The sequence below is a fragment of the Pelecanus crispus genome, chromosome 2 (assembly GCF_030463565.1).
Source record: "Pelecanus crispus isolate bPelCri1 chromosome 2, bPelCri1.pri, whole genome shotgun sequence".
NCBI classification, from domain to species: domain Eukaryota; kingdom Metazoa; phylum Chordata; class Aves; order Pelecaniformes; family Pelecanidae; genus Pelecanus; species Pelecanus crispus.
In genome coordinates this window covers 153,293,062-153,308,056 of record NC_134644.1, presented here as the reverse complement: position 1 = coordinate 153,308,056, position 14,995 = coordinate 153,293,062, and the positions used below count along the sequence as shown (strand labels likewise).

The following is a 14,995-nucleotide window of genomic DNA, read 5'->3' as shown; positions in this document are numbered from 1 at the left end:
CTAGCTCTTGTCTTAGTTTTCTAAATAAAACTACATCACAGTTGGTCTAAAATAAAAATGGTACTACATAAAAGAACAGCATTGAGTATTGTAAACAAATTCTGTGCTTTATCTGTTTTTACAGTGAAATTTTATGTGCTTATTTCCTGCTTTTGTATCATAAACACATTTAAATAAGCCACTATTTCAGTATAGTTTCATCTGTTAGTCATTTTTATTCTTTCCTTAATTAAAGAAATTAATTATGCCATTGTAGTATTCGAGTATACAACACTTTCTCATTTCACATGAACATTCGCTTTCACTGTTTGAAACTTTAGATACATTTACTGTATCTTCTTTGTAGCAGATGTTCTTCTGTTTATAGGGATTTGGAATAAATCTTGTCACTCTGTTGCTCAGCTTGCCTCTAGTAGAGAATTCTGACTGATGTCTGTACAGCACTAAGGCTTTCTCGCAATGTTTCTGTCTATTGCATGTATAATTTTATAGTAAAAGAAATGGTTATTTAATCCTTCCCTTACCTGAAGAATAATTTACATCTTGCTGCACAGCTTAATTTTCTTTTACAAATGACTGCCTGAAACTCCTATGACTCCAGTACTTAACCCTAAGGAAATATGGAAAAAAAACCTGCACATAACTAGTTAACACCAAAATGTTGATTTAAAAATAAATAATACAAAATTTGTCATAAGTCTTGCAAAGATTCTTCAGCTAAACTGGAGATTATTGATCAGTTAATGGCTAAAAGTCAGTACTGTCACTTCACATGATGCTTTTTTAATTGCCTTTTGTCAGGAAATATATGAAGTTATGCCAAAGCATGCGTTGCCCTTCATCAGGGAGGTAAGCAGCAGTTTGGTGTAGGACAAAAACTTCTGGTTGAAGATGCAACGCACTATTTAAAAAAAGAACAATAAAGACATGAAAATATGAGATGACTGTGGATCATGAATCTTATATTGAGTAGTTAATCCAAGTAAATATTGGTGCACAAACGTGTTAATTTGATTTCATGCTTATCTCTAATCAGAAGGATGCAGTGATTGCAAACTATGCCATCAGAAGGCAGGAAATAATGAAATGGTGTCACCTGTAAAGGCTGTGACTGGTTTCTGTAGGAATCCGAGAATGACACTGCTGCTTTGCTTTGTTACTGAATATAGAGATGTAACAAATGTTGCCTGGCTTCAGTGGACTGTGTACTCTGAGCTCTGCCGCACCTTAATTTAAAGAATTCCCTGTAGCAATAATACTGTTTATTTCATGAACTGTTCTGGGAGGGTAAGTTTCAAATGCTTAGACTGCTTTTTTTTTTTTTTTCCCCCTCCTATTTGCTCCACTTTCAGTTCCTTGTCTCTTGTAATGTTGAAGTTGCACGTGTAGGTCTGTTCCTGTCTTCTGAGGAAGGCAAAGTCTGAATTTCTGTAATACAGTTTAGCAGTGGTAGGAGAACATGTTTTGCACAAATAGAAGAGAAAGTACAGGTGAAACCATATTCTCAGAGACTTTTTTGGGTTATAAAGGATGAAAAAACAAGTCTAGTCCATTTCATACCCTCATGTTCATGTAAGATTGTAGAAAGTGTTTGGTTTGGTTTTTTTTTTTCCCCACTTTCCTCAGTTGCATAATCTCAATTTACTGTGTACTACACCTTCTACAGTACAGGAGAGTTTGGCAGCAGTATGGCCATATACCTATGGATATGTAGTCTTTGCTGTTGTGACAGCATTAAATCCCTGCAGCTAGTGCATTTAATTCTAAATGCACAGTAGTTTAACGAATATAGGTGCAAAGTGTTCAGGAGATGAGGAGGTTGTAAATGATGAGCCAAAAGACTGAGGAGGATCCTACCTAATTTTTTTGGCTCATTAACTGCATATGACCCACATATAAATAATTCAGTATAGTATTTTGCATTACATACTGAATACATGTTTTTATCATAGAATGGTTTGAGTTGGAAGGGACTTTTAAAGATCATCTAGTTTATCTGGAGGAGGGTGGTTGTACTTGTTTTTCTGTTGGTCTCCTGCATGCTCCACTCTGAGCTGTAACGTCTTAACCTTAGATTAACTGTAGGTATGACAGGTAGGCAGTTAGCCTTTGCACTTTTTCCCCACAGACTCAGCAGGCAAGTGTGACTGAAGTTCAGCCTGACACATGGCGTCTTCAGGTGGAGTTTGTTTCTGCACAGCTGTGCTTAGATATTTGCAGGAAGGTGAGGGGTGGGATGGCCACTGGCTGGGATTGTCATAAAATGTGCTAGCAAAAGGGGTCATTTCTGGGAAGCATGCTGGAATATTAGAGGAGTTATGGATGTTTCCAGCTCCCATATCTCTAGATCAAGAAGGATATTGCTATTTTTGGACTAGGGCATCAGAGGACCATTGCTAAGTGGCTTTTTAGTGGGGTGATATGTAAGGCAGCACCAGTTTGTTCATGGAAGTGTATAATAAGATTCTTAGTTTGCTGGCATCGTCCATACTTGGTCAGTTAGAAGCAAAATTTGGTGAAGATTAATGCAAGGTGACTTCAGCTGACAAGAGGCAGTGTAAACAAGTTAAGCACACTCTTTGTAAGGTACAGAGTGGACAGGAATTTTGTCCAGTCTGCTTATGTAGCATTCATTATGTACCACAGTACCTTTTAACTCAAGGTAGTTTAGAAAAAGCTCTCTCTTTGTAGGCATCCATTTTCTATTTTGGTTGGGTTTTTTTTTTTTTTTAAAGACAGACACTGTGGTATGTTTGTTTTTATCATGAGCCTTGTCCATTTGAATTTTTTAATTTAAATGCAGTTGCTGACCATATCTTAAGCTGCAGGAGTAAAGTTGACATACATTTCTGTTTAATACCACTTAAAATAAGTGGTCCGTTTTGTCATAAGTATTTATAAAAGGATGTGAAGGAGATGGTTACACAGTGATTTTTTTCTTTTTTAAGAAGTCACCAAAAAAAAAAAAAAGTGATGGAAGATGTCAGTTTTTTAAAAAGAAACTTGGTTTCTCACAGGCAGAATAGGTTTGTGCAGGAGCTTCTTGGTGTGTGTCTTCCAGCGCTGTGCTGTCACACGTACTTAACCGGCTCCTGTAACTGATGTGGGCAAACTTTGTGTCAAGTTTTGTTAGGTGGCACCTGTTTCAGTTTTAAACTTCAGGTTCAAATGGGAATGAATAGTTAAGTATTTCTTTAAAACAGCAAGAAATAAGAAAGCTTACTGGTGACCTTAAGAAAATTTTTTTCTCTGCTCTATTAAATAGACAGACTAACAGGAATTTCAAAGATAATTATGTTCCTGTATCTTAATGGAAATTACTGATCTGTTATCTGATATATTGATATTCTAGTGGGCTCAGTTTACATGGAACCATGTGACATAATTGTTGAGATCATATAAGGATCATTGCCTAAAAATTTCATAAAGGTGTCAGCAGTCAGTAATGCTTAAATGGCATCTGAACATACTCTGTTTCAGTGACAGTTTCCAATACAAAAGGAAGTAATAAAATGAGAGGTTTCTAAGGTTCATTTTTCATGTAATGAAGGATTATTGGGAAGGAAATAATTTAAAAAAAAACACCCACCTTATTTTGATATTATAGTACTTGGATCTCAGTTGAGGCTTCATCATCACACATTATTGCTTCTTCTGACTAATCACTGCAGTTAGTTTGACAATAAATGTGACATCACTTTATGTCAAGAGATTAATTGTGAGATCATAAAGCATATTTAAATGGAAAATATTAATGTGTTCCCTTTTGGATATTGACTTAAGTTTTCTTCTTAATTTAAACCATTAATTCTAAGTCAATGTGCGTAGGATTTGGATGTGAGTTCCCATTTTAGTTTGCTTCTCATTATTACTGATATATAGTTTTTGTCACTTGTTTCTATACACATTGCTTTTCTTTCCATCACTTAAGTATTTTAATGTTTTGTTGTTGTATTTTTATCAGAACTCATATAGTTAAAATTCTGGGGTTTTTGTTTTCCTGGTCTTTATGTATAGGCAGCTTGTCTGTAATTCAGATTCTGGGGCTATCAATGGAGTGCCCAGATATTGACTGTCTTCAACATAATTGTTTCACAGGGGGTCATATTTCTAAATGTTTGTGAATTCCTTCTCTCTTGTCATGCTGCTCATTTTCAGTGTTCAGTAACAACTACAGATACAGTTGTATGTGCTAATAACCCCTTTTTGAAAATGCAAAACCGGTGAATAATCCATACTGCAGTTTGAAAGATGAAATACCAGTAAGTGATTTTTAGCTTAAAACAAGAGGCGTTGAAATGTGTTAACGTTTTCCTTATGTTGATGGAAATATTAGAAAACAAGATAATCAGAAATGTACTTCTGTGGAATCAGTTACAGGTAAAATCACTTTACAGCAAAGATGGTGTTTATTTTGTAAATTTAGAGCTAAGTGTTACTGAAGACATGAAATCGGAGTGCAAACGTTCCTTAGCATGTCAGTTTATATGCAAAACAGAAATTATTTGGAGAATAGCTTTTTAAAACTTACAGGTATTTTATTTTTGAAAATAGTTCAATTGGAAAGTAGTTGCTCACTAATGCAGTATTTGAAATATCTTTATATCTTTTGTTTTAAAATACTTCTGTCTTTTGAATGTTGAGGGGAATTGTTACAGTGTGGAATTTTAAAAAAAATGTCTTTGTGCATTTGGTGTCAACCCTGGGAGCAATTTCTGAAACATTTTATTTGTAATCACTGCAATGGAGAGGAGCACTGAGATGCTTGCTTAGGTGTACATGTTCTAGGTCAACTCCAATAGTCTTTAAGCTTGGTATAAAAGGAATTTGAGTTTTCTTCATGCATTTAAGGTTCTTGTTACCCGAACATACCACACTTACATTGCAGTGTTGGTAGAACAACAGACTTCACATGTATGAAAATCTGTGTGACATGGCAAATCTTCAATATTGCAAAACTTTGAGGGATTAAGAGTCGTGGTTTTAAAATTTGCTTAGTGATGTATTTTAAATTTTAGATTCGCTGCCTATGTTCAAAGCAGCTCATTTATGAAAGTAGCTCTGTCCTCCAAAATGCATGGAAGATTTTATTAAAAATTTGTTGTAAAGGTTAAAAGAAAAGATGTTGAATAAAGGAGAGGAGAATGAGAGCTGTTCAGTGGGGGAAATGTGCACAAATACAACTTGATCTGTCACATCATGTGGCAGGGCTACCAGCCATCAGCAAATGTATTTGCTTTAGCAGACTTCTTTTACTTTGGAGGAGTAGAAGGTGTAGTGTGAGATGTGGAGGAATAACTGTTTTGTCTCTTGATGACCGCTTGGGTCTCGTCGTTCATCTTTGCAAGTATACGTAGTTTTAATGAACACTGATGGGGAGTTACTCTGAAGGTCACTCGTTCCTGGCTATATGTGGATAAAGGGTATAGGCTGCAGTTCATTATGAAATAGATGGATGTCTTCCCCGGATGTCTTTATTTGCATAGCATTTACTTACAAATCTTGATCCAGGAGGAGATGGGGAAGATGCACTGAAATAAACCTTTCTGGAAAAGAAAATAACATTTGATGCAAAGTTACTCAAAATCTACTATCTAAAATGCCTGAAGCTTCTCAAAACTCTTTGCTACTATAAGTCTCTCATTCCTTAACGTTCTAGTGTATTTAATAGTTCCTAGTACGCTAACAATGCTTGGTTTTTATTTTCCTTGTATAGTAACTTCTTATCTAGTTTTTCTCTGTTTTATCCTAAAATGGATGTAGGACCTTTAATGTTTAATATTAATTAAAATAACTTCAGTTTTGTTCTTTCTGTTCTGTAAAAGGGTATCTGAAGAATTTTTACAAATTTTATCTTGGAAATTAGCTTATTCATTATGTTTAATTTTAGGAAATGGTGCTCTTGCAGAACATTCTGAAAATGTGCATATTTCAGGAGTGTCAACGGGTAAGTCATTTTTTGTAATGTTTAAATTTCATGCATGACTTAAATAGTAAATATTGAAAGCCACCTGGTATCTTATGAAGAGATATTTGGCTATAAAAATTATTACTGCCTTTTGCAGCATGTAATAAGGAATGAAGCAACTGGAACATGGAAAAATTCTCATAAGATAAAATTGATACCTGCATGCTCATGAACAGATTATGCCTTTCTAAGTGGACTGCTTAATTATTTTTCCATACAAACATTGAACTAAGAGAAAAGTTGGTTTAAGTTGAATTGATATTTTCTTTCCACAGTAAAGTTTTTGTGAAATGAAATTTATTGAAATGTAATTTTGGACACTGCTACTATCAAATAATATTAATCCAGGAGTTATGCGTTTCACCTGATTAGATTGAAGCAGTAACTGAAACTATTGTACACTTGACTGCACAGTTTCCTTAATACAAGAAAAAAAAATTTAGAACTCGTGAAACTGAGAAACTGATGAGATGCTGGGAGAATATGGGGTATAAAAGCAGCACACGTTCCTCAAAGGTTCCTACGTTCTCTTCCAGTAAGTCGGTCTTAGGCCTCTTCTAGGCAGCAGCCGCGGTTGGGACTGTTCTGTGTCAGTGATGTGGCTGTGTGTCCGTTAAGGCATTAGGCGATGCCAGTGCATAGTCTTTGTTCTTCAGATGTTAAGCAGTGCCGCTAAGCTGCTGGTCCTGTTTTGTGATACAGATACTCAGAACATGTGCAAATGGGGAGACAAGCACTCTTTTCATTGGGTAGAAGAATACAAGCCTGATTCTTTCCATAGTGAAGCTGCCACTAATCCCTGGTAATCAAACTGATTTTCATACCCTTCTCCTAAAACGAGTCAAAATGCAAAACTCATCCTTTTTGACAACAGCTTGCACATCTTGCTGTAGTTACCCTTGCAGGGTCGATTCAAATGTTACATTGCTACCTGTGCATACAGTTGTATGGTCAGTGGATGGTCTCTGTTACACCATACTATATTCTTTTTCCTTTCCATTGTTTGCCACTCAAAGACTGTCAAAAGTCTAATTACAGAAGATCTTTGCTATCCATTCTTGTGCTGCATCATGAAGAATGTTGCTTTTCAACAGTAGTAATGCAGCAAGTATTATGTATAGTACATTTATGGCACACTAAATAATGAATAACAGCACACGTACTTGCCACTGTTGGAACATTTGTTGCTGGAATTGGATTGTTTGAGATACACAGCCTAAAATCTAGCTATGCAGCTTTCAAGGCATGTTTTAACAACCCCTTCACCCCTTTGTTTACTGCAACAGTTATGTCACAGGTTTCAATACAGGCAGAAAAGCATCTGCTGGGCAAGAGGTGAATGGAATTTTTGACTCTGCTTTCAGTACTTTGGCCAGCATGCTTGAATAGACGGTGCCAAGAAGAGGAGAACACAATGTACTTTCTATGCAAGATAACAGCAGCTGGTAGACAGACCTTTAACTACTGAGAAGAAAGACCCAGTGAGGACTTCCATTTAAAAATAAATAAATAAATAAAATAGTAGTTCTGGCAGTCCTTTGTTCTAAAATAGCTTTCCAGCCAGGGAAAAATAAATATCGTACTCTTAAAGTTTCTTAGTATAAAGTGAAGATTCTTCACTGGAGAATTTTGAGATGATGGGGATGATCTGTTAATGAAAACCTGAAGAAAGTGTGTAGGCAGACCCAGTGGCATTTTCCTTACAGTTCTTTGTATGTACGTCTTAAATGTTAGGTGTGTGGCCCAAATATAGAAGATGAGGATGCATTTAGATGATTTTTGTGTTCCTTTGAAACAATCTGGGTCTCCCAAACATGTTTTTAAACTTGAAGATTATATATTTATTTCATCAAGCATACCTGGACAGCTTTATATTTATCAGAAAAATTTTAAGTAGAGTTTCTGTAAAATAGAACCAAAGACAGCTGGCCTTTAATCTTTCTAAATCCAACTTTAACTTGATGTTGAAACCAAGCAAGTGATTTTTTTGGACAGTTGCTACTGAGAAGGGATTTAAAATGAAATGATTGTCTTGATGGTAGATTTCCTGTCATGCTGCTGCTGTAAGGCTACATGACCTACCTTACTAAATTATGTTTTAATAGCACAGACCTCTGTGGTCTTTGGTATTTATGCTTCTACTGTATATTATATCTGCCAAGTTGCAGGTACACCTCTAATATATGAGCTTGTTTTTTCTACCAACAGCAATATCGGAATGTTGTCTCTTACGTATAAACTATCACTAGAGAACAAGTGTTTATGCCTTTAAAAATCTGAAAAATTGAGAAACACTTTCAGGTCTGTCCTTCGGATATGTAGCACAGTAATTGTCACAACTGCAAAACCAGTTCTACCCTCCCACCCTTTCCCATTTTAAAGAACTTCTACCCTGGTGAAAACACTTGGTCACAACAATTAAAAAGAAAAAAAAAATTACAGTGATTCCTTTTTACTGAGTGTGTCTCTGTGTTGCAGAGCAAAGGGCATTTTAAATTAAAGCTTTACAGCTTGACCTGGAGGCAAAGATTCCTTATGCCTTCTTCCCCTGTAGTTCTCCAAATAAGACTTTCAGTGGCTCCTGAGAGTTACAAATGCAATAATTATCCTCCCTATTCATGGTTTAGACTTTATCACAACATTATTCTCTTTTTACTCTAAGCTGTTTTAAACACCTTCAGATCATTTATCCAGCTGCATTCATGTCCTTACCATGTCCAATATAATGCATACCTTATCATCTTGTGGTTCACATTGAAAGCTAATTCTTTTATCTTTTCAACTAATCTCCTGGCATTACTGTGAAGATAAATCCCTAATCTCCCTCTCCCTGCTTTTCTGAAGTGACTTTTTTCCTTGACATGTTGTTCACTGTTACTACAGGTACTTTACTTCTCTAGATCTTGCTACAGAATTTTTGCATAGGCTTCTCAGTTATTTTCTTGTTATGACTTGCAAGTTGAATTTTGTACTGTAAAGTTTTCATTGGCTCTCTTCTGTTTACCAGTCAACATCCTGTAGGTAGTTTACAGTCATATTCTGTAATGTGGGGCGGTGAACAAATTTCAGCAAGAAGAGAATAAGGAAACTGTTGTACATATGTCTAAAAAGTCTACAAGAAAATCCATATACACCAGAAAACCATGTGCACAGCTTATCCTCTCAGTAGTTTTTTGACCATTATTTTGCACTTTAGTCTGTGAAACATCTTCAATCTGAATTACAGTATTGCAATCTACTGAAGAGAGTTATGGCAAAGTAATAAACAGAATTGCAAATAGATTGTTATTAAACTAAAGGCTCACAAAGGAAAGGGTTTAAAACAGGTAGGAGATGGATGAGCAGAATTGTACCAAATAATATAGGGGAATCAAGAGGAATGTAGGCAGAGACAACACCCACGTAGAAATGGTTGTGCAGGAGGGAGTTGTTCCCACCAGAAATCTTATCACCAGCATGAGATTTGAAAACATCTTGGGAATGCATCGCTATGTACCTTTGCTTCCCCCGATGCAACCTTCTCAATTTGTGCTTCTACCTCTGTTACAAACTCATCTCCTTTTTTTTTTTCCTCACTCTTCTAATTCTCATTGTGCTTTTTTCTTACTTTTAAAAATATTTTTAATAAATTATTCCAAACCTAGTCAGTTTTCCTGTAATTTTAAGTTCCTATAGACATAACTGACCTGTATGACAAATGCCTGCAGGGCCACTCGCAATTGAAATTAGAAGTTCAAATTCTCCACAACGTAGTGAAAAGATGTTTGCCTCTATTCATACATGTCTGGTTTACGTGCTGTCAGTTGAATTGGGTTTTTTGATTCCCATGCTCTTCTTGATGTTGCTTACATTCTCCATGTTTACAAACACATGAATAAAATGTATGTTACATTGTATTCTCAAAAGCTTTAGAAGAAACATCCTAGTTAAGCAGAGGATCAGGGGTGGATTTTAAAAGGCTTGCTATTATCTTTATAAAGTAGACTGGCTTTAAAACTGTTCTATTTCAGAAGGTTATCCTTGATTTTAAAAATCTTTCTGAGAAATTATTCTCTCTCAAAATGACAGCACATCTGAAGTGCAGCTTCTACACAGTTGATCTTGACCTTTATACACTTTTTAAGCAAATGGGAGACTTCTGTTGTCTCCTGAGTTATAAGTAAGAGATTTCAGTGCATGAATGTATACCAAGCATATTTAGTTTATCTAGCTAACCTTCAGTTAAGGAAGCTGTAATTCCCTTTTCAAGTCCATTCCCTTTTATTTTTTGAACCTCCACTTTGTCATATGCATACTTTCCTCAGTTTGATTTCTATCTCTTCTACAGCAGAAGTACAGTATTGTTCACTCCACCCTGTATTTTAGTGCCTCTGATCATTCTTCCTTCCTCATGCCCGCCTTAGTCTGCTTCTCTCTTCCCATATCGGATGGTGCTGGAAATGGTTGTGTTTTGCCCTCAGGTCTTTAGTGTTAGCTTTAGTGGAAACAGAGAAAAAGCCATCTTAAGTAAAAGAATACAGAAAATATAGGGATATGGCTGGTATTGCAAACAAAGGCTAAAAAAAATGAATTTGAGTAAAACTGGAAGTTTTCATGGTGCTCTGAAAATACTACCTTGGTTATACAGGCTTCCTGTGTGGAATTTCTTCCATTCAAACTCATATAACAAGTAAAAAATTACTACTTGTACTACTGCAGGGATTGGATTGAGTAGATTATAGTTGTCAGGGTGCGCTGTGCCAGCACAGGCAGTTGCAAAGCTAATTGCATAGTGATTTACAGTTGCTAGCAGTGTTTGGAGGTTCCTATTCAACAGACACATGCTGTACATGTATTTATAGCATGCTTAAGTTTTTGGAGGTGAACTTTGTAAAACTGAATGAATATATGTTGAATGGATTATTTTCATCTTCTAGTGTAAGGTTTTTCTTTGTCAGGCAAATTTAAAAGCTTCCTTAGAGGTTCTCAGTGACAAAATCTTGTGTGTCAGTTTGTAAATACCAAAAAACAGGTGAATGTTGTAATAGTATAAATTTCACCTGAAGGCAACTCATTTTAAGCTGAGCACTATTTCAGTAGCAAGCAAGCAGTTTGTAGAATTGCTTGCCAACATCTGCAAGCTTGGTACAAAATGTTTTACACATTCTTCTACTTTTTTGCACATTTTTGTTTCAAACCTGCTAAAACTGCTAATTTACTTCAACTTTTAATTGTGAATAACCAGTGTTTCTTTCCAGTCCTTCCATTTCTTGTCTGAACAGATGTAAAGTATATCCGGATCATTCACACAGGAGCAGTGTTCCAAAATATCATGGTGTTACAGCACCACCTATAGGGTTTGCTCAAAATTAAAACAACAAAGTTTCCAGGGAATAGTTGATTGACTATTCAAATAAAATAATATTTTGAGACTTTTTTGTCCCTAGATATTAGGACAGGTCCTATGTGCTGTAGCCAAAGTATGTTAATACTTAACTGTGCAGCATGAATGAAACTCTAATAAGAAACATGTGAAAAACTATTTAAAGCAATATTTTCTTACAGCTGTATGTGAAAACAGTAAATTGACTGAGGCCTTATTTTTGTTTCTAGAGTTCTATATTTAAGCTAATACAGAAAATGCAGCCATATGCCAGCATTTTTGTCTTTTAATCCTTTTAAATGTATTTTTAGAAATGTATTTGTTATGCCATATAGAAGCATTTGTAAGTAGTAATAATCATTTAAGAATGTAACTTTTTTATTTTATCAGAGCTAGTCAATAATTTCAGGTCCCTGTAGTCTTGAAAAATGATCTTAAAAGCTTGATTGTGGGTAAAAATAGAAAAAAATTAATAACCTGTTTACAAATTACATTATTACAACTTTTGCACTATTACAGATGCAGTTCATTCTTCATCGTGTTTGTTCACTGCATCAGTTCTGATCTGTTATTTTAACCAAATAAATATTCAAAATCTAAAAAATTCTAAAAGCTTTTTATATCAGACAATAATGAAAATACCTCCTCATTTGTAATAGTTCCTGTGTTTAAATTGCTGTGTGTAACTGATTGTGCTACCAGTAAACTTCAAGAGCCCACAAGTTTTGGACTAGCAGTGAGGAAATTGTAAAATAAAAACAGGGAGGGCAATTATTTTTAATGTGTTTTCCGACCTCTGAAACTTCCTTATAATTTCAGGCTCTGTAGCGAGAGTATTCTGGCCTTCCTATTTATGTGAAGGTTGTGAATATGCTGTATGACAGGTGTTGGATGTAAGGCTGGTAAGGGGGAAAAAAACCAGCAAGCAAAACCACAAAACTAATTAGTACATTACTTGAAATAAAATCATCATAGCTGAGAACGCTCCAGTGAAAGGAACAAGCAACTGAGTTAAGGCCAATACAGAAAGCTACACCTAAAATAAAGTAAGAATACAAATGGCTGAGTTACTTCAGTTGCATAGAATTAGCCCTATAAATACAAGCTTTCTAGTCCATTATCAGAAATGTAGTTATGCAAGTCCCTCTTAAGAGTAATCTCTTGTAAACCCAACTTTTAGTATCTATAAATGAAGTGTGCTGCAGTAAGTGTTCTTTGCATTCCAAGCATTGTAATCATCTGTATGAAGATCATTTCCATGCTAAGGGCTGGAAGGGAGTATTTAAATGATGGCCAGGCACTGGATCTTCCGAAGACAGGAAATTTCAACTACTTGGTTATTTTGCTTTGATTTATTTTTCAACTTCTAATGAATTTTTCAGTATAAGGTGTAAATGCATAGTTAAATTGAACTGAGTCTTTGTGAAGGCTGAAAATAAAATTAGGAAATGCAAAATCTTTCACATTACTAATAAAGTTGTCAAAGTCTGTATAGAGTAATCTTTTTTTAATCTGTAGTATTAATTGACATTAGTATAAAATTCTGCACTGGCAACATTGGAAAACATCTTTTGGCTGACGTGTTGTGACCTGTGTCTGTTATGAACTCCTTTAGACATTGTTTTTATTGTTACCTCATCTAACTCAGTGGGATATTTTCCCTGATACGTGTTCATTGACTTTTGTCCTACTGACTTTTAAAAAACAGCATTAATCAAGTTGCTTTCAATGTATATGTATTTTTTAGCTTGTGGAGATATTCCAGAACAAATTCGATCACCGAGCGGGACAATCACAAGTCCAGGGTGGCCCTCTGAGTATCCTACCCGAATCAACTGTAGCTGGTACATCCATGCAAACCCAGGGGAGATCATTACGATAAGGTAACAGTGCTTCTGTATTAACTACAGGGATTGAAGAAGTACTGACTAGACGTTTTTAACTGCCAGTTGTGTATGTACCAATTTCTTCTTCCTTCCTGTAAATGTGGGATTTCTGTTTTGCTTGTTTTCTGCCTTTGCTTTTATCTGATTTGCTGTTACACAGCCATGTAGTATTTGTTTTCAGCTGGAGAGTTGGTGACTAGAAAAAGTTTCTATGTGCTCATTTATTTGATTTCTTTTTAATGTCTCTGAAATATATAAGAATTTTGCATTAAAAAATGTGTAGGGGAAACTCTGTAATGCTTCATTGCTATGAAGTCTCATGGTGTGCTTAAAAGTGGGAGGGTATAAATAGTAAATCGATAGATATGAGTGTAGTTTTGGAAATGCTGGCTTGTGGGGCAAGGAGCTCCTCCTAGTTTCACATACCTTATAACTCTTCTAAAGTAGTAATGCAAAAAAGTTGTATCACGGGTTCAAGTTCTCATGAGTTCATTCCCCATTACTGCCACAAGGGAAATCTAGGCTTGTTTTAGCATCAAGATAAAAATGAGTGCTGCTTTGCAGGCTGATCATGAAACTGCATTAGCTGCAGATTTACTTCAGTTTCCAGTACAGACCTTTTGACCTAAGAAGCAGCTCTTCATTATGAAGTATTTGCTTTGACATCAGTTACTCTTTTGAAGTACTGCTTTTTAATTGGAACAGTCTTTCGACTAAATATTGGACTGGCATAAATGCAACGTAAAGTAGGTAGAGCTGTACATCTATTAGAATGGTTTCTAAACTTTTTCATACAGTTTATTTTTCATAAAACTAATTTCTTTTCTCTCACATTGTTTCCTCCCACTTACCTACCTAGCATATGTTTCACATTTCATACCTGGTTTACTGCTGTGTTGTCTGTACTGACCTGTTTTTGCTCAGACTGTCTCCCCTTCACACTTCATTACCATGGCAGCATGTCTTGATACAGCTGTAGCTATACCATGACATTCCATGACATACCCATTGGGTAACCGAGTAGTGCAACTGGGAACAAATCTTATCTGAAATCACAGTTTTGAACAATTTAGCTGTATTTATAATGTCAGGTCATATAATAGGCTAAGTGTAGCATTAGCTAAAGTTCTGGTGAAATTTGGGTTAAATAAAACCACTTAGTAGTATATGAAAGTCATTAAATGAGACTCATCAAGACAATTTCATTAACAGAATTTATTTTTGGTTTTAGATGAAGGCTTAATGTGTTTTTTTATAGCAAAACTGAGCTTCTTTAAGTAGTGGATGCAATATTTTGGTTAACAGAATGGATTCTTGTTGTCCTAATAAAAGTATCATCACCACAAGGTTAAATCCTATTCTTACATGGGTAAAGAAGCTGCTCTTTTATTTCAGACCAGAAAAGAACTTACAGCTAATTTCCATTTTTATGTGTAGCAATTTATCAGCTTGGTTGTATAATACCCAGCTCAGTAGCAATTTTGACCTTTCATTTTTTTTTTTTCTTCCCAGCTTTCAAGATTTTGATGTTCAGGGATCACGACGATGCAGCTCAGATTGGTTAGCCATTGGAAGCTACAAGAATATTGAAGGCTATAGAGCATGTGGCTCCTCCATTCCCTCACCATACATCTCTTCACAGGATCATGTTTGGATCAGATTTCATTCAGATGATAGTATCTCCAGAAAAGGCTTCAGATTAGCCTACTTTGCTGGTATGTTTCAAATGATACCTAGTTCAGTTTTATGGTTTCATTTTTTGTTTTCTGTTTCAAGAGC

At 35.5% G+C, this 14,995-nt stretch overlaps 1 protein-coding gene across 1 annotated transcript in view; it reads left to right on the top strand.

The window, feature by feature from the left end:
- LRP12 (LDL receptor related protein 12) overlaps positions 1-14,995 on the top strand; it is a 49,110-nt gene that overhangs the window by 22,380 nt on the left and 11,735 nt on the right. The window contains exons 2-4 of the mRNA XM_075705502.1: positions 5,891-5,947; positions 13,078-13,213; positions 14,729-14,931. Of these exons, the coding sequence (XP_075561617.1) occupies positions 5,891-5,947; positions 13,078-13,213; positions 14,729-14,931 (396 nt within the window). The remainder of the gene's footprint in view (positions 1-5,890; positions 5,948-13,077; positions 13,214-14,728; positions 14,932-14,995) is intronic.